This window comes from Trachinotus anak, unplaced genomic scaffold, assembly GCF_046630095.1.
Source record: "Trachinotus anak isolate AG129_WGS33_773 ecotype Australia unplaced genomic scaffold, CSIRO_AGI_Tana_v1 ptg000011l, whole genome shotgun sequence".
NCBI classification, from domain to species: Eukaryota; Metazoa; Chordata; class Actinopteri; order Carangiformes; family Carangidae; genus Trachinotus; species Trachinotus anak.
In genome coordinates, this window is record NW_027273862.1 from 27,927,255 (window position 1) to 27,948,160 (window position 20,906).

The window sequence follows — 20,906 nt, forward strand, 5'->3', positions numbered from 1 at the left end:
ATTATGAACAGAAAATTTTGAAAAAATGGCTGAAAGCAGCAGACAACATGGTCCACAGCGAAGTTCAGTTCAGAACTCCTGTTTTATACAAATCAAGTAAAATACTAAACAAGTTTATAACAGATATTCTGACAGCAGCCACGACAGAGATCGGACCGTGGAAATAGCTGGCAAGGCTCATAGATCAAAATTTCAAATCTTCAGAAATTCAACCAATCATCTCAAAGCTAGACGATTAATCAGGCGTCGTGACCTCCCCCACTCCCACCTCCTAAAATCTGTGGTGTTCAACACTTTCAGTTATTAGTCCAGTGTTAGTCTTTATTCTTATTGTTGACAAATCGCTTGAAAAAACCAAAACCAACGTTATGTTAGTCCAGATTTCCCGTCCTCTCTCTGTGGCCCCAAGATAACTGGTCCGACTGGTTAGAGGTGGTGTCGCCATTAAAAAAAAAAAAACAAAAAAAAATTTTCAAGCAATTATGTGAAACAGCCGACTACTGTAGATTTTAGCAAAATTCACTCCAGCAGGACAATAAAGTGCATTTGTTTGGGACTATTTTCAGTGGCGGATTAATCCACATTTGGTGCTTTAGTGAGTATTTGAGGCAGCAGGGTGGTGTGTGTTCGACTGAAACTGAACCTCAGTGTGTGTTTGTGTGTGTTTATGGTGATGAAGGAACATCTACGGCTCAGAGGAAGAAGATACACACAGAGCCTCATATTTTCATTGGATTTATTGATAAGAAAACTGAAGAATATCACCAGACTTTGGTTTTATTTATAGAAGATGTTTCACCAGTTTAAGAACAGGCTCCAACAATTGTGTTCAATTGTGTTTTTACATCGTTGTGACTTTCATGTGAAATATGTGATAAAGAAGTGGCGAGATGAGCTGATTCTCTCAGAATAATTAGATGTCACCTTTGACTTGTTGAAACAAGAACAACGTTCAACTGTGAACCAACGTCATACATGTTTTGACCTCCAGCAGGAAACACTGCTTTAATATCAATAATGACTCTGCCTTCTTCAGCTGTGACGGTGATTCAGTACGAACAAGACCAGGACCCTGAAACTGAGGCAGGAGTTCAGTCATTGTTCATTTTATTATTTACACCTGTGGTTTTTCCCTCCATGAAGTCTCAGAGTGTCTGCTGGTAAAAAAAAACTTCCTGTGATTTAGTATTTGATTTAGGGCTGGAGGACGTGTGAGATGCAGAGCTGCAGGTATCCTGACTTCGCTCTGTCTCTGGTAGAATTTGTCAAACCTCAGAAACCTTGGATCCTAAACACAGTTTGTTATGAGTTCACTGTTTCTGTTCTGTCGACCACAGAGTTTCCTTTTACCTCAGACATGAGATATTTCAGTCACAACATGATTGTTCAGCGTCTGTGAAGAAGGAGATTCTTACAATAAGGAGAAATACTTGTAAACACTTGCTGCAGTGATTCAGGAGGAATAATCACTGAAATACTCTCTGCTGACACGAGGCCGAGCAAGTGTTTGCTCTGTGCCTGTTAGCACAGCTTTGTGTGTCTAAAGGTGAATTTTGATCTTTGCACAAGAGCTTTTGTAACTTTATTATAACAAGACTAAGAGTTTGCAGCCATGTTAGCAGCTACATGCTCACAGGGACAGTGTTAACATGCAGGTACAGTACATTTACTGTGATCACCTTCTTTCATCAGGGTGTTAGCTCATCCTCCTCTAAACTTAAAGTGCAGCAGGGGCTGATGGGAGGGATGTTACACATGTTTCTGCACATAATTATAATAAACATGCACAAAAAAGACAATAATTAATAAGGTGAGTTTTGAAGCTGTAACGTAAAATAAAGAAAACAAATGCAGACTATATTATGTATGTATCAGAGTTAAAGTGGCTCTGTGTAAAAGTTTTAAGCACCACAAGTAAAGTGGTTATTATTATCATTATTATCATTATTATCATTATTATTATTGTTTATTTATTGAGAAATAACTTTGCCTGTGGTGTAATGAGGTTGTGGCGTCTTACTTTCTGGTTAAGAGCCTTTTCTGGTACAAAGATTTTGTCATAAAGTTTTGTCATTTATTCTCCCATGGTCTGTTAACAGGCTACAGGCTGAGAGGAAGTGATGGTTGGGATTCCCCGCGGACCTTCATCTTCATCTCCATCCTCAGGACCCCTGTGTGAGTCAAAGGCGAGGTGAGCCCGCCCCCTGCAGCCGGACAGCCAATAGGAGGCTCTCCTCGGTTTATTATAAGGCTGATGCTGAGGCTGAGAGGAGCGCACATTTCAACAAGAACCCACCAAAGAAACCGACTCAACAAGTGCTCAGCTGACAGGGAGAAGGCAGGAGAAGTGATGGAGCACTCCAAACAGACGCAGTACGGCTCAGCCGAGAAGAAGGACGCCGGGGACGGCGGCTCGGTGCTCAACGGACACTTTGACGGGATGGTGAAGCGACCAGCCGGCGGCACCGGGCGCTCCGGCGCTGCCCAGACTCCCGGCGCGGAGTCCGGCTCGCACCGGGCGACCTCCTCGGTGATGGAGAGCTGGAAGGAGGAGCGCACCAGGAGCGTGGAGGACAACGAGATGAGCCTGCCGTCCCTGGCCGCGGCGTACACCACCATCCTGCGCGGGCTCGGAGAAGACCCGCAGCGGCAGGGGCTCCTCAAAACCCCCTGGAGAGCCGCCACCGCCATGCAGTTCTTCACCAAGGGCTACCAGGAGAAAATTATAGGTGAGTCCAAATCCTCAAAGCCGCTCAGAGGCGGCCGGGATTTGTCCCGAGGCCAACAGGTGGCGGGTCTGAAGGGGGAGTGAGCTCCAACTAAATTCACTTCAGACCCTCAGGGATTCACAGGAAACAGCTGATCCTGCTTTCATTCAGTTTGTGAGAGCAGATCACATGAAATCCAGACTTTTTACCCACTGAGCAGAGGTCAGTGGTGGGAAGCTCAGTTTACAGGTCCTCATACTTATATTTCCCCTTTGCAGTACTCATAGTTAAAATTCACCACATTTCAGTTCATTACTTTCATGTGACAGCTGCAGCTACTTTGCACATTTACAGTTTACACAGTAAAACAAGTGATAAGTTTATAGAATATGAAATATTGTTATAGATCAAACTATTCAACAACTTCTCAAAGAGTTAAATTGGCTCCATCTTCACCACCTGCAACATTTAAATGCTGCTTACACCATAATCGATCAGTAATAATAAGCCAATACTAAGATGCATATCAATTGAAAGTTGAGAGGGGCTGTTCTGATCCATGATCCGTGTTTTCTTGTGTATTTCTATTTAAGTAAGATTTTGAATGCAGGATTTTTGTTTGTATACTTACTTTATTTCAGGAAAAATGTTTAAAAAATCTTTCACCACTGTAGCAGAGTTTGATGACCTGTTGTGACCTGTTGCACAAAAAAAAAAACACTAAAACAGAATTAAAAGCAACAGTCGTCTTTTATTTTGAAATTTTCCCTATCAAATTAAAATCATGCACACTGAAACTGGTTAGTATAAGTTAAATTGAGGAGTTTAAGAGCCTCTCAGTGAATTAAACCTTCTACATTTCTACTTAAGCTTCATCAGCTGCTACAGAGACGTGATATTTGCTCTGCAGTCGGACATTACGCCACAGCCCAACATATTCTGTCTTTTATTGCTCCACTGTCACATCAGATGTAAATATTCTGGACGTCTTGTGAGCTGGAAAGATGAATGGATTAGCGGATCTGAAGAATTTGGAAAGCTGATCAATTGTTCTGGTCTTTTTTTAATGACAAATCCAAAACATTTCCCAGTTCTTGCTTTTTTAATATGATGATTTGCCTCTTTTCATAGTTTTATATGATTGTAAACTCGTTATTTTTGGGGGTTTTGGACAAAATGAGTTACTCTGAGACATTTTATACTATGTGAATCAATGAATCAATAGTTGCTGCCGTTATCTTTTCTTAGTTCTTGTCAGGTTTGGAAACTTTGGATCCTGACAACAATTTAAAATTAGTGAATGAAGGGGTTAACGTGTTGTTCTGATCAGACCCCCCCCGCAACGAAACCAGACCTCTGGGCAAAACAATTTTCCCTCCTTACATCGTGCATCCTCTGCTCTGCCTGTGTTTTCAAGTGTTGCATCTTTTCATTTCGTGAGACTCGGCTCATTCAGATCTAATTCGCAGAGCAGGATCTTCATGGTGCAAATCAAAGAAATGAAAATATGATTGATACAGTCAGAGCTGTGTTCTTACAGCTGACAGAACCGGCTCCTCTACTCCTCAAAGCTGCTGATCCATCTGTAAGATTTATCTACGCCGGTCCCCAGGGGTTCGGGTTTGATCCACACAAACCGGCCGGCCTGGTTCTCCAGAGTCTCCCCCACAGAGGATCCACTGAATCACGTGCAGCGAGAGGGGAAAAGCATCTGGATGCGGGTGTCAGGTCCACACTGTGGCTCGCTGGGAGTGGCTGGAATTGGGGATCTGCCCCCTCGTCTCTGTCTCAGCCTCCCACCAGAACTCCATCTGGAGGTAGTTTGGCTGTTGTTGGGGTGGGGGGCGTGGGTGGGTGTTGTGTGTTATGAAGCTGTAATGCTAAAAGAAAGAATGCAGTGGAGTGAGAGAAGAATGTGGGGGCACCCAGGAGGAAGATGGTGACTCCTGTGTCTGGGTGCAGAGAAGCTTCTTCAGGCCTGAACATGTGTTTGGTTGCAGCAAGGTCCCCCCCCCCCCCCCCCCCGAAGCTCCTCTGGACTGCAGAGGTGGACGGTGGATGAAGCAGATAATGATGGTTTTTGCGTGTTGGTCTTCGGGCAGCGGTGGAGCTCTGTCTGTCCTCTGATTGGCTGCTACAGGAGCCTCCCCTTTGACTTGTTGGAAAGAGAAAAACATGTAGGTTTCGGACTGAAGCCGGAAGTCTGTGGAGAGTTAAAGCTTTTTAGAGAGAAGTGTCGCACTGTTTGATCAGTGTGTTCACGTGTGTGTGTGTGTGTGTGTGTGTGTGTGTGTGGGGGGGGGGGGGGGGGGGGGGTCATGGGTTCAACTTTCATCACAACGTGAGCCTAAAATCCTCTTGTTGTCGAGCACATGACCAACAAACAGTACTGAGGGAAAGTTCTGCAGAGATTAAACAGGAATCCAGCAGGTTATTAAAGAAACACGAATGTCATTCAGTTTGGTTTTTGCCTTTAATTAATAAAAATAACTTTCACTATTCATTAGGGCTGCAACTAAGAGAGATTTTAACTCAGTATGTCTGTGAAGATGCCTGCAGGTCACAGTTTCAGTGCAAGGTCATGCATTCACACAGATCAACAGTTAAAAACACAGATAATTTATCATAGAAAATAACTGCAAATCTTTACTTTTAGAAGCTGGAACCACTAAATATTTGACATTTTTGCTGAAAAAATTACAAAATGAATCAATTAATTTTCTCTTGATTGACTAATTGATTAAGTGACAAACTATGATCACACTCAGTAGAGCACTTACCTCAGCCAAGGCCAAATATTGACTAAAAAATCATTCTTGAATCTGCTCCTTTAACTGGATCAGCACCAAAAGTGAATGGGTTCCTGTTCTGTGCAGGTAATTATGACATTTTTGCATTTTACATTTTACATTTTTCCTAAAATATGAACTTAAACATTGATATTATAGTAACTTAACCAATACACTGAGCTGTTTTCACGTTCAATCTGTACATCTGTGTTTAACACATGTTCTAAACATATATATGATCATTATTTTGTGACCTCACAACCAGAAACTCTGGGCCGTTGTTTCCAAAATGAGTTTGTTCTTAATTGTTTCTTAATTTCAAAACTCAACCTCTAAACTTCTCCCTTCTTCTGCAGTTGTAAGTCTCTCATTGGATGTTTCTTACCGCAGTGCTCTCTGGGACTTGTAGTCATATAAATGACCTGTGTGTTCTTCAGTGTAGTTTATATGGATGTGATACGGGTTAATTCTGGTTAATCAAGATCTCGGTGTTAGAGTTTGTCATTTAATCCACCACCGTGCTCAGATTAAAATCTCTCAACAGCTACAGTATTGGATGAACTGCAGTGAAGCTTCATTCAGACTCAGTCACTGTGAGCCTTTAGAGCTGGATTGATTGATCGATTAATTAATGAGTCAAGTGATAAAAAGTGAATATTTTAAAACAATTTTGATAAATGATTAATTTTTAAACAAAAACTGCTAAAATTCTCTTATTTCAGCTCCTTAGATGTGAGGATTTGCTGCTTTTCTCTGTTTTACAGAATTGAACCTAATGATTTTTTACCGACAAAATGAAAATCATGTTAATCGATATTGAAAATTACCATAAGTTGCAGCACTATTAACATTTAGTGTAAGCGAGTGCAGCCTGACGGAGCCATTTCTATCAGTTATGATCACATTGAATTCACAAATTGAATTACTGAGCCCAGGAAACACGGCTCTAACCTTTCCGATCAACGTACCCAGATGATCTAAGACACTTTATCTGAAGCTGAGACTGAAAGTGAGAGCAACTGAAAGTAAACTGTGTTTTGTGCAGAACGTGAGAACAGCAGCTGAAGCAGGAAGTCGATGGGTGATTACAACCAGTTTTAATTTCACTCTTCACCTTTATTACTGATGGAAATGAATAACTAATTTACACTTTCACACAGAAACATGAAATTAAATCCGTGTTCAGTGTTTGTAACAGCTCCTCTAATGTGACACCTGTTTGAAGGACTGACAGCTGATCACCAGATGACTGTGTGGTTGCCCAGCAACAACAACAACAACATAAAAAAGCCTTTTGTAGCCTCCAACCCAAAGACAGCACAGATTCAGTCAATAAATGTCCTTTTTACGTTAACAGACACATAATTTCCTGAGACTCAGCAGATCATCATGAAAACATCATGAAGACTGAATATTATGGGATGTGAGACCAGAAAATAAACAGCGCGTTGTAAATGTACGTCTCTGTGTATTTAAAGGCAGGGATGTACGGGGGTGACGCACGTTTACTCGCCCGGGGTGAAGACTATCTATAGGAAATGCATGTGTGTGACAGAGTGAGTGTGTCACTGCACACACACACACACACACACACACACACACACACAAACACACACACACACACACACACACACACACACACACACATCTGGCCGTCTGAACCATAAATTAATAACCTTGTGTATTCAGTCACTGCACTGTTTCCTGCTTCATTCAGAACGTGTCAACATGTGGCCTCTGTGTGTGTGTGTGTGTGTGTGTGTGTGTGTGTGTTATTCATTCATTCATTCACTCACGCTCACACACACACATAAAGAAGAGGCAGCACTATTGAATGTGGAGCTGATGATGAGTGACACTGTCATTACCTGAGACCCAGGGTGTCCAGGCTGACTGTTCTTACCACCTGCCCTTTATTTATGTAAGGTTGGTTTAACATTTTTTCCTTCAGGCTGTGTGTGTGTGTGTGTGTGTGTGTGACTCATAATTCAGACACATCTGAATGCACAGACATGATACCCATATTCCACCCTTCCTGAGGATATCATTATCTCTGAACTCCATCACGAGCAAACATCCATAAATTTGCTCTGAAATCACAGATAAAAGATGTTCCCGATAGCTGCAGAACTTGCCTGAGAATTATTGCATTTTTAAGTTTTCTTCAGTATTAAAGTCGTCCAGTGACAGTTGTCAGTACATCTATGGGTAGATTGCAAACAGGAAGTGGTAATAGTTAATTCGGCATACTTTTAATGGCCAAAATATGAACAAATTAAAAAAATGGGGATCAGAATCAGTGATTTAGATAATATTGTTTTCTAGTTTTTGCCCTGTCAGACTTTGTGTTAGCGATGTTGCTGTGTTCCCACATCATTACCTTGGTGAGAACAAAGTTATCAGCTACAAAGTCTTGCTTTTTGTTCTTGATTACAAAACTTTCGAAACAGGATCACCACTTTATTACAGCGTCGACCTGGAGGCAAACTTCAGCCAGGATCCGTCCTTCTTGTCTGTGTGTTAATAAGGTTTAAAACCAAAGTGTGTCCAGAAGCTGTGGTGAAGATCCAACAAAAGGACGTCAGCCAGATGTGCAGAGATGGAAAATTTGTGCTAAAATATCTCATCACCTGTTGGATGGATTATCATGAGTCTTCTTCAGACATTCATGGTCCCCAGAGGATGAATCCCTCTGACTTTGACGATCCCCTGACTTGTCCTGTAGGTCAAAGTGTTCACTTTTCTAGAGAAATATCTCAACATCCTCTAGATAGATTGGCTTTGGTGATTTGATTTTCCTCTGTTGATATCACACGTGGTTTTAGCATCTTCGCGGTACAGATGTAGCATGCTGACGTCGGCATGTAGCTCAAAGCGCTGCTGCACCGAGCTGCCAGCATGTGTGGTGGAGTGAAGCAGAAAACAACTGTGTGCTTCTGTGTCCTGAAGGAATCGCAGGTTGTTGCTCCCACATGTCACATGTCAGAGCACATTTGCACAAATCTCGTATCGCGCTCATTGTTCGCCCTCTGCATCTCCGAGCATCAGTGGGAGGCTTCATTCTGTTGCTTCTCCAGTCTGACGGGGGTCGGTCTCTGTAGCACACACCACCAGCTTTGTTCATCTTCTTATTTCTCACTTAATGTAGAATTAGACCAACTGTGCATTAACTGCAGATTTATATTACAGTTTGAAACATGTCCGAAGAGATGAACTTCAAAATCATTCCTTTCAAAAACTGCATTCATAATTACAGTGAATGGACCTGGGGGGGGCACAGTGGTGCAGTGGTCAGCACTGTCTTCTCACTGCAAGAAGGTTCTGGGTTGGGGCCTGGGGCCTTCCTGTGTGGAGTTTGCATGTTCTCCCTGTGTCTGCGTGGGTTCCCTCCGGGTACTCTGGCTTCCTCTGGCTTCCTCCCACAGTCCACAGAGGTTAGGCTGTGTTATGGCTGTGATAGACCGGAGACCTGTCCAGGTTCAATGTCAGCTGTGATTGGCTCCAGCCCCGACTGCGACCCGGTTTCAGATAAGCCGTATGGAAAATGAATAAATGAGAGAAGGACCTGGAAAGAAAACTGATCCACCTTAATCCTAAATAACGTCTGAGGCATCAAAAACCAAATCAGACAATCAAAGAGAACTCATAGACTTCTGGTTTCTCACGCACAGCAGCAGGATCGGCCCTCAAACTACGGCTTCATCTGCAGAAAATATGACGTAAAATCATCACGATGAAGGACGGTGAGGCGTTGTTGCTCAAACTGCATCATAATAAAAAAAAGAGACTTAAAGCGTCTCAAAGTTTTCAACCTGTTGCAAACACAGACTAAACCTGCTGCCCTGTCTGCACACACACACACACACAGTGATACAATAAGCAGCGAGTCAGCCTGTCCTCTGTTGTTTGGGTGACCTCGCCCCTCCCCTCCCTCTAACAGATAGCGAGGCAGGAAATTAAAAAGTGCGGCGGTGAGAGCGAGAGGCGTCTGCGTCGTCACAAACAGATAAAGCAGTTTATTGAACCCCTGGCAACCGAAAAATGCAATAAAGCAACAACAGGAAGGAGCGTATGGAAGCAGAGCTATAATTAGACGTTTGTTTGCTGGAGAGAAACACCGGAGTCCACGATAAGGACGGCGTTGGCGGTGAACCTGTGACACGGCTCCTGTGGGTGGAGTCTGGTGGTGTCCATCCGTCTGTCCTCGTTTTTTTTTATACATTAAAAAATAAAGATAGAGATAAACACTGGAAATATACAGCACATAAACAAATAGTTTAATGTCTTTATAATAAATAAACAACTTCCTAATTAATCCATTAAAAATGTGCCAAACTGGATTAAAATAACCATTAAATTGAATACAGTTATTGGTCAAGAAATTCATACAATAAATTAATGATGACATGAGAAAGTTTAGGTGGTGGCCAAGTGTGTGAGTCTATAAATTAAAAAAACATAATGTTTAAAAAGCTTCTTGTTTGCAGGAGGTTTTTTTCATTTTTTAAAATGTCTTCTACTTCGTTTTTTTCCCGCAGACGTGCTGAACGACGCCATCTTCGACGAAGACCACGACGAGATGGTGATCGTCAAAGACATCGACATGTTCTCCATGTGTGAACATCACCTGGTGCCCATCTTTGGCAGAGTGAGAGAAGACACACACACACACACACACACACACACACACACAGCTTCCTCAGGTGAAGCTCTGGTTTCAGTCAGGAATCAGAAATCTTTGAGAAAAATGAAAAAGCGGAAAAGAACCTTTATGGAAATATGAATTGAAGCTTTTCTCAGTTTTATGTCGTTATGAACTGAACATCTCTGAGTTCTGGACTGAACAGAACGAGACGTCTGAAGAAGAGAAGTTTTCTGACTGAGCAATAAATACACAGGGACACACATTAAGACTGTGGAGCTGATTCTGATGCAACTTGTGCGTGATGACTGGAGTTGGACCAGGTCTGGTCCAGTCTGGGTGAGTTGCTGTTGACGGTCTGCAGATTAAATCATTTAGTTTGTGATACATAATGGAGCTTATCTTAAACCCTCAGCTCCAGCAGCTCCGGCAGGATTATATTTCCTAGCACGGACAGGAACCGCCTGTCTGCTTGAGGGCCACCTTTAGGTTTCGCCACCCATCTCATATAATACGGGATTCGTTTTTTACGCTTTCCTTTGCCTGAACATCAGCAGCTGGCGTCGTCTCCAGAGGGAGACATACCAGGTCATGAACAGCTCGGTGTAGAATGTAAAGGTGGTTTTACATGACCTGAAATTTGCTTCTTTTTTTAGCCTTTCCAGCACAAATGTCCCTGCAGAGGAACAGTTCGAGCCGCTGGTTGGCGTCCATGTTTGTTTTGGTACAGTTGGCGTTCTCACAGCTCTACTCCACACTTTAGATTCAGTGGCTTCTTGTCGCCACATCTGTTCTAAATGTTTTACCTGTTCGACACGTCACCTGTTCTCATGTCCGTGTTTCGGTGAAACAGCTTCAGTCTCGGTCATGAGTCAGGCTCCCCGCTGACTGTCTGTGCAAGTCTTTGTGGATTTCAGTTTGTCTTCAGGTTCGTCCCGAGCTTCAGAGGAAGCTGCAGATGTTCATAATCGAATCTAAGAAATGGTAAAAACATGGGAAGAGATGTGTATCTCTCAGTCTGTCGTTTATCTGGAGGCCGCGGGTCTGAACAACAGAGACAGAGAACATGAGAAACAATCAGATTAGCTGAGATCTGTTTATCCTGCGTTTGCTTTGGCCTCCTCCTCCTCCTCCTCCTCCTCCTCCTCCTCCTCCCGCTCCTGCTTTGACATCATTACTCTCCACTAAAGCCTGATTGGCCTCTTTCCTCTTTCTGCCTTTTCTCTCTCTGTTTCTCGTTATCCCTCCATCTTCGCCTGCAGGTGCACGTCGTTTAAGACAATCGGGGCTGGCAGCTGATTCTTTTCCACCGGTGTAAATGGGCTCTGATGACAGCAGTGAATCACACAAACACTTACCACACCTCCTGCGTGTGTGTGTGTGTGTGTGTGGTGGCCATCAGGTGGCTATTCATGCTCCTGAGCCTCCCCCTTCCCCTCACGTTGCCTCTTATCCAGCCTCTCTCATCTGTCTGTCTGTTGTGTCCCTCAGTGACTCACCACGCACAGACCTCCTCCTCCTCCCTGCCCCCCCCCCCCCCTCCTCTTTTGTTGATCAGATGGTGTGCAGGTAGCCACCGGCTTCTTGATAAACTGTTTCGCTGTCGCCACATGAGAGCGGTTAATTGCAGGGTGTCACACCGTGAAGAGAAAATACTTCTCAAAACATTTCTGTCATTTGGTTTGGTTCTCGGTCGTCACCTCCTCAGAGTGAAGTCTCTCCTGTTGAAACAGCTCACTGAGGAGTCGGTCATCAGCGTGGACAGGAAGTGAGTTTGATTTGACGTGGGATTGGAGCGTCCTGCAGGATCATGCGTTTGAGCCCCTGAATCCGCCCTTAGACCTTTGTTTCATCTCTCTGTTTAAATATTGATTGAATTGGTGTTTATTCTCCAGCTGCACTTTTAGCTTTGGTTTGGTCTCCACCAGCTCCTGAGAAAAATCTCTTGTCACTTTTAAGTGTTTCTATTTCTTCATCAGCTTTCAGATGATCTGTCAGCCCACTGTGACGTCACCACTGGTTTGTGAGCTGTCGTTTCGAAGCCTCGAGTTTGTAATTTGGCCGTCGCCATCTTGGTTTTTTGAAACCAGAGGAAACCATATTTGGAGGATAAGGTGGAGCTGAGGAGGAGTGAGGGGGGGATCTGACTTATCTGTCCTCCATCCTGATTGTTAGGTACAGTCTGTCAATCACACGGTTGCCCCGCCCAAACACATCCCCTGCTTTATGGTGTATTTTCCTCTAAATGGGTTCATAATTTAAAAAATTAACATCATGGTCTATTGAAGAAGACTTGAAGCTAGAGACTGAGACATAAACTCATCAGGAAAACATTTACTGAAGTAATAAATCAGTGAGAAGCAGAGACATTTTCCCATAGACTTCAATACAATCAGACTGTTTACAACCAGTGGAGTCGCTAGAATGCAGCTTTAAGACTCTGCAGCACTGGCTTCACTTTTCAGACCCGGAGTCTACGTCCAGTTTTATAAACAGTCTCTGTTCCCGCCTCCGTGACTCCTCTCATTCTTCTTTTATCCTGGCTCCATCGTCACTTGTGCCAGTAAAGGTGAATTTCACGAGCAGATAAGTGCAGAAGCAGCTGTCACACTCGGTCTGTTTGATGTCGATATATCAGGCCGCTGCAGCAGAGACGGAGGGAACGAAAGAAGTGGAAGAAGAAGAGATATTTGCACGGTTGTTGCTGCTGCCCTTTCTCTCGTCTTGTCAACAAATTGCATTTGACATTTGAGTGGAGCGTACATATGTGTGTGTGTGTGTAAGAGAATTAGAGCCTCCAGCCATCCACAGCAGTGATTCTCCAGCTGACGACTCCATCTCGTCCTCCTCTCGTCTGTTGCTCATCCACCTGTTCTGCTCTCGTCTTTGGTTTTTTGTCGTCTTTTTGGTTTGTGTTGTATTAAAACTTCATTTTTTAGATAAACTGTTATCTTGTATCTTATGTGGTGGTGTCTTGGTAGGTTTGTATACTGTGACTTCAGCCTTTTAACCCCTCTCCACCGGCCTTCCTTGACTAGACTATATGACTTTTAAAGATAAAGATAAAGATAAAAAATACTTTATTTATCCGGAGGCAGATTGAAAAAAAAAAAAAAGATCTCAGAGGACTTGCCGCCACTCTGCCAGCGCATCATTCGACTTTTGTGTTTACTATAAATCTCTATACTTAAAATACTGACCTTCTCACTTCACTACATCTATTTGACATTTTCTTTCTGGTTTAAGATTTTACATCCAAAAGCTTTGATGAGCCAAGCGTAGACAAACCTGGCTCCACCTCGACCAACTACAGCCGTTGTTTTTCTTGTGGCCAAAGTTGAAAAGTGCTTGAACGTCTTTGCGTCATATTTGCGGTTGTGTGAATAATGAAGCGCTTCTCCTCAGACGCGCTGCCTTAAAGACTGAACAAAAGTCAGTGAACACCACAGGTTACATGAAAGACTGCGACACGATTAATAGCAGCCTCTCTCTGCAACATGTCCACTGAACTGTGGGTATTTTTGAGGCAGGTATTCAGTAAATCACAGGTGGGTATAGACACCACTACACCTCAGCTATAACAACGAGAGCAAACAACTAATACTGTGTTTTAAAAAACTAGAATACAGTGGTTATCATGGTTGTTTCAGGTTACATCCCTGTTTATTCTGTCATAATTACTGTGTGAAGTCTGACCTCTGACCTTTGATCACCAAAATCTAATCAGTTCTTCCTTGAGCCCAAGTGAACGTTTTTGTTCACATTTGAAGAAGCTCTGTAAAGGCGTTAATGAGACGTCGACGTACGGACAACTTGAAAACAATAAACCTCCGTCTCTGCCGTCGCTGCAGCTGAGGCATAAAAAAACAAAAACTGCTGCTGCAGGAAACTTATCGAGACCAGATCATGTTTTCTGTCCTCATGAAGAGGAAGTGTTGTTAATTTATGTATGACTCAAGTCACAAATAAGTTCATACTGACAGAATCATAAAATGTTCACAGGCGACGTCTTTGTTTTCTGCTAAAATATCTGATCCTGCAGAACAATGTCCACCTGCAGTGACTCCGTCATTATGAGACTGTTTAATGGTTCTGTTCAGACTCTCACAGATCTTGGTTCAGGAAAGAGAAAGATGTGTTTATTTACATTTAAATAAATAAAAAAAAATCACCATCTTTGTACTGTATGTTACCTGAACCACAGCCTGGACTTCAGATGTGAACCCTGGTCTCTGGTGTGACACTCGTGGGATTTATACGTTGCCTCTGAACATAAATCAACCAGTGATTACATTTCCTACAAAACACATTTACTGTTGCAGCTGCACAGAAACACTGTGCTGGTTTAATGTTTTATCTGAGACTAACTAACAACTAACGAGTCAAACATTGTGTCTGTACAGGTTCACATCGGTTACCTCCCCAACAAAAGAGTTCTGGGCCTCAGCAAACTGGCCAGGTGAGTAAACTGGACTGTGTGTGTGTGTGTGTGTGTGTGTGTGAGAGAGAGAGTGAGAGCTAGTGTGTGTTTAAGCTGATTATTAAAACATGTGTTTGTGTGTGTACTAGTGTAGAATCTGATCCCACTGACCCCAATACCTTCAGGCTTAACGCACTAACACCCCTCACTAACTCAGGACTGGACATACACACTGAGACACAAAGTGATGAGACCAGCTGATCCATTCACATCATTAAGACTAAAACAAAGCTCCGGGATCTGGTGTAGTGCTGCGTGATTAAAAAACTCTAAAATCTGGTTTCTGTCCCACCTGATGTGACGGGAAGCAAAGAAAAACTGGGGGGTTGTGAAGAATCTTTAAAGTGGAACTCCATTTTTATACAGTCTGGATCACAGTTTCTGTTCATCCTCATGTGTCTTGGGTGGATCGAGTAAACGCAGCCAAGAAGAAGTCAGAACGATCTGAAATCCAATGGCTCCTCTGGCCAGATGTTGAAGAGGTGTAAACACATCTGTCTCTCTAGGGAACAGACGTGATATTTCAGGAAGCAGCCTGTTGAAACGGACAGTAAAGTTACACTAAAACTAGACTGAAAGTAGCTGCTGTTCTCTTCACAGCAACAAGAAACTAGAATGACCGCCTCACGGTTGTATCCCTCCGCCGGCGAGCCAAGGTGCAGGAAATATGGTCACAGTCTCCTCTTCCTGAGTGACGGTGTTGAATAATGACCAGAAGTGATTTTGCTGAACATTATGACATCACAGTGAAGTTCACCTTTGACCTTTGGGATATAAAATCTCATCACTTCATCATTTTGTCCTAACAGATGTTTGCGTTAAATTGTGTCATAATAGTCTATGAATTCACAGTCGGGTCACAGTGACCTTTGACCTTTGAAAACCAAATTCTAATCACTTCATCCTTGATTTCAAGTGAAAGTTTGTGCCACAAGGTGAAGATGAAGTTCCCTGGAGGAGAAGATCATGACCCAAACTGTTCACTGTGAACAACAATCAACAACAGCACTTACACAGTTTTAACAATTATGTGCAATTCAGGGATTATTAAGACTTAATTAGACTTTATTATTATTATTATCAGACTAACCGCTTGAGTTTTGTGGTAGCTGCAATAATAATAATTTTCCTTTACGACTGGTAGAGAATCAGTTTAGTATTTCAGGTCGTGAAGTCACTCTGCCCCAGTTTGTAAACAAAAGTAGCTACACAAGGTTTTCCAGCTCGATCAGCCAACGTCTCTGACATGACGTCAGACGTATGAAATCAAGGAACATTTAATATCTTGTCATTCTATTTCCTTTAAATTTCATTTGTCACTGAAGACCACAGTGAGAGCTGAGCTGCAGCTTCTTCCCTTTAGATAACTGTGGTCTCTGAGGCGTCCTGCTTTTCCTTTGTGTGCGTACGCTACACCCTGCACCTCCTCGCGCTGCCCACGACATTTTCTCAGAGGTGGATGGGGTCGGATTTGTCCAGAGTGGTTTCCCTCACTGAGAAGAGCAGCAGGTTCGTTTTCCTTCTGTTCCCTCGCCAGACGTGGAGGCAGCTTTACGTCTATGATGCTGCCTTCAGACGGGGCCGGCGTGTTCGTGAGAGACGTCCGCATGAAGGACGTCGGTTTATGAGACGTCACATTGTAATAAATGGTGGAGGTCAGGGAGGCCGTCACCGCCTTGTTCCTCAGTGTGGTGCTGAAATCCAGAAAACACAAAATTATTTACCATATTTGAAAAGTATGAATTTGAAGTACTTGTACTTTGAGTATTTCCAATTCCTGACACTTTGTACTTTTACTCCACTGTTGTAGTTTAGAAGTATAAAGTATTGATATATTTACTTAACAAAATAAGAATTTACCTATAAAACATGTGAAAAACTATTCAACTATTCAACAGTATGTAAAAGATGAGCCTAAAGGATTAATCAATTAATTAATTAGTTTATTTATTTATTTATTTGGATCCTTCTACCAAAGTAGCTCCTACTCTTCCCGGGGCCCAGTCCAGTAAACGTGACGCCGTAATGCAAAATAATAATATAATTACAATCCAAGACAAAAAGGAACAAGAAAATACTGACAAAGACAAACAACAGTAAAAATACTAATAATGATAATAACAACAATGAGACCCTGCATCTAAACATTCAGATCAGAAACAACAGTAACAGCATTAAAACAACAAATACAGTGACTGAAGAAAAAAAATGAGGTTAGAGAAATGAAAAAAAAACAACAAGTTCCTCATTAATGATCATATTGTCAGATATTATGTCCTGTTTGAAAAAATTCAACTTCTCTTCCTGTTTTTTCTCATCTTAAATGACTGAATAATTTTCAGGTTTGAACCATCAGTCGGACAAAATGACATTTTCAAGTGTCACTATTTTCTTAAATCATACAAACCAAACAATAAAGTAAGTGATGGAGGAAATAATCAGCAGATTAATCCATAATACAGATAATCATTAGTTGCAGCCTTTTGTATAATAGTTAAAAATTAGCTTCACCTCTTTGAACTACAAGAACAAAATGTTTCTTAATCATTAATTATGTGATAATAATGTTATTCTACACTATATAATAGCACCTATACATTTACGTTTACACATTATGCTTTTGTCCAAAGCGACTTACAGGTGAGTGACGTCACTAAAATATTATTTTAGTTTATTTTGCTGATTGTACTCTCTCACTTTCAGGACTTTAACTTGCAATGGAGTATTTTTACTGTGTGGTATTTGTACTTTTACTTAAGAAAAGGATCTGAATACTTCCTTCATCTCTCTGTTCTCTCCCTCAGGATTGTTGAAATCTACAGCCGTCGACTACAAGGTACGGGAGGGGTGTTGTCGTGCAGCGTGGTTGTTGTCGGTCGACGTGTTGTTTGTTCAGTCTGACCTGGTTCGTGTTTGTGTGTCTCTACGTTCACAGTTCAGGAGAGGCTGACCAAACAGATCGCCGTGGCGATCACCGAGGCCCTGCAGCCCACCGGCGTCGGCGTCGTCATCGAGGCGACGTAGGTGATGTTCACAGAACTGAACGCTTCAGTCGTCCTTCTCCTCCTTTTCATCACTCACTCCATCACTTTGTTTCCTTTCATTTCCTTCATCTTTCATTTAAGTTTTTTTTTTTACCTCTGAGCTTACGCTTCATTTCCTTTCTATTTTCCGTTCTCCTTTTCTCCGCCTCCTCTTTTCCTTCCTCTCCTCTCTCCTTTTTATTCACTTCATTTCCTTTTTTTCAACTTTTCTTCCTCTTTTTTATTCTTTCACTTCATTGGTTTGACCTGATTTTCCTTAGTTTCATGTAATCACTTCATTTCCTTTAAAATTCTTCTTCTTTTCCGTTACATCTTTTATTTTCCTTCACTGCTTCTTTCCTTTTTATACTTTAATTTAATTTTTGTTTACCCTTCATTCATTTCATATAATCACTTACTTTCCTTTTATTTACTTTTTCTTTCTTTTATTTACTTTTTGACATCTTTTCCTTTTCCTCCCCTCTTCTTCTTCTTCTTCTTTCTTATATTTCAATCACTTTTCTCTTACATCTCCTCCTTTCCTTCACTTCTTCTCTCTATTTTTCAATTTGAATTTATTTGACCTCTTTTCTATTCATTCATTTCAGTTACGTTCGCTTTCAGTTACTTCTCCTCCTTTCCTTCACCACTTTTTTTCATTTGTTCTTTATTCCCCTCTTTTATTCTTTATTTTTATTTTACTTCAGTTTTATTTCTATCACTTCATCTCCCTTTATTCCCTTCCTTGTTTTCTGTTATATCTCCTACTTTTCTTCATTTTTAACATTTTTTTATACTTTCATTCAATTTCTTTTACCTCCATCTCATCACTTTATCACTTCATTTCCTTTTATCCGCGTCCACTTTTCATACGTTACATCCCCTCCTTCCCTTCACCTCCTCTTTCTTTCTTTCTTTCTTTCTTTCTTTCTTTCTTTCTTTCTTTCTTTCTTTCTTTCTTTCTTTCCTTTAATTTCTTTTACATTTATTCTTCTCCTCTCTCCTCAGTCACATGTGTATGGTGATGCGCGGCGTTCAGAAGATGAACAGTAAAACCGTCACCAGCACCATGTTGGGGGTTTTCAGGGAAGATCCAAAAACCCGTGACGAGTTCCTGACACTGATCAGGAGCTGAGGAGGATGAAGCAGCTCCTCCTCCTCCTGTTGCCTGGGATGACCTCCACCTGCACGGATCAACCGTTGTGCTAAATGTGTGTGTGTGTGTGTGTGTGTGTGTGTGAGTGTGTTTCCATCTCAGCGAAGGCAGTGACAGAGTGTTTACTGTGTTTCCCTGACGTGTTTATTTTAGACGGGACGGACTTTACCCCTTTTGTCCACACGTGTTGTGTGTCCTCGTTAATCAAATATTGGTCACTGGCCTCAAAACACAGACGAGTCTGAAGAAAAGAAACCGCTCTGAGACAATAATCACTGATCAGAGAAACTCTCTGCACAGCTGTATGCAAAGGTTTTTCCACCCACTCTGATTTTTTAAATGGAAAGTAAAAGCATTTGACAAATATTTATCTGTTTTCTGCAGGTGCTGCATTCACTTCTTTCACTTCACGCTGTAAACATCAGCTTTAAGCGGAAAGAACCAAACACCCACAGGAAATGTGTGACGAGATGGCATCATCGTGTTTTTCCTGTAACTGGCAGCAGATGTAGTTACAGGAAAAACTCACTGAGACTGACGTTCAGAAATCGGTGGCAACTCTCTTGTCGCGACGGTACCTTAAAATGTGACATCAGGAGCTTTATGAGAAAAAAAAGTTGCTACAGGCCTGATAGGTCACGGTGCCTGTACATTTGAAAGGGTAACAACCAATAAGGAAACTCCAACACTCGTCTGACCGTCATGGTGAAACCTCACTCAGTCAGTGCCAGTCGGTTTATGGGGGCCAAACGTTTGCTTACAGCTCTGTAATGAATTCCACGGACAGCTGGTGATTCAGGGTTTCAGCATCAATTTACATGTCATAGTTATTAAAACACAACACAGCGAGGAGAGAGGAAAGGTTCAATGAGAGATTCATCAGGGTGAATGGAGGCCAGATCCAGAACGGACCTGGTCCAACCCTGAATGTGACCCCTCCTCTGGTTTTGGTCCGAGTTTGTCCCGTGTCTCAATAATTATAGTAGATTTTTGATTTCAGTGTTTCTTTTATATGTATATTTTTTTAATTGGCCCTTAAAAAACACCATTTCCCATAATCCCCAGATGTTTGTGAGTTAAACTGAGTCTGTGAGGGAGTCGAGGTGAGTTCAGACATGTCTGTATCCACAGCAGGACAGAGGCGCTGAACTCTGAGCAGCAGAGGTCAAAAACTAAAACGCTGGCGAAAACATGCGACGCTGCACTTTTACTGCTTTCATGGGAACTGTAGTTTTTTCTGTGCTGACAAAGTAAATGTTGTTTAACTTTGTTAAATGATGAAGGTTCAAATTCTTACAGCAGCTGCTGTAGTGGACTGAATTTCTCTCAGACTATTGAAAACAAACCAGGAACACGTGAATTTTTTCATTAAGAAACGAAATGAGATGTTTCACTGAGTTACAGAAGCTCGTGGAACATTTTAAGAACCCAGCCTCTGAAATATGAGAATTTTCTGTTTTGGATTATTTTAAATGAAACATCTTTTGTGTTCAAACCGTTGGTCAAACACACAACATGACTCTGACTAACTGTGAAGGGCCTTATTCACTTACTTCTGACATTTTCCAGAGTAAACAACTAAATGTCAGTCGTCAGGAAATAACTATTTATTGCAGCAGACTTTAAGATTTCCTCCAAATCAAATACATTTGTTTAAAATCTGTTCAAGTGTCTGATCATGTTTTTATGATGGACGACTCTTTAACACTAACCTCAGTTTGCAGTTTGGAGGCTCTTAGTTTGCTGAGAAATGAGCTGATTTGAATCTAAAACCTGAACTGATCCCATGAAGTTTGTTAACAAACCAAAACAAAAACTATTTCAATACCAAACTGCACCAAACGCTTGGTGCTAATTATTATTATTATTATTATTATTATTATTATTATTATTGTAGTCCTGTGCAAGGTTCTGCCTGTATGTGCCAACCTGCCTCTCCATTAAAACCAAAAACCAGATTCACTGATGTCTGAAAACAAACTGAAAATGAAACTGAATTTTCATGAGAGGAATGAAATATGTGTGCGTGTGTGTGAGTGTGTGTGTGTGTGTGCGTGTGTGTGTGTGTATGAGTGTGTGTGAGTGTGTGTGTGTGCGTGTGTGCGTGT

General features: G+C 41.8%; 1 protein-coding gene across 1 annotated transcript; it reads left to right on the plus strand.

Annotated features, from left to right (window-relative positions):
* Nucleotides 1-2,250: 2,250 nt before the first annotated feature.
* On the plus strand, nucleotides 2,251-20,383 carry gch1 (GTP cyclohydrolase 1). Its single transcript, XM_071489533.1, has 6 exons — nucleotides 2,251-2,729; nucleotides 10,036-10,145; nucleotides 14,543-14,598; nucleotides 17,424-17,455; nucleotides 17,555-17,639; nucleotides 18,651-20,383. Exons 1-6 carry the CDS (start codon nucleotides 2,255-2,257, stop codon nucleotides 18,775-18,777), a joined length of 885 nt encoding a protein of 294 aa, XP_071345634.1. The 5' UTR covers nucleotides 2,251-2,254; the 3' UTR covers nucleotides 18,778-20,383.
* Nucleotides 20,384-20,906: the final 523 nt, after the last annotated feature.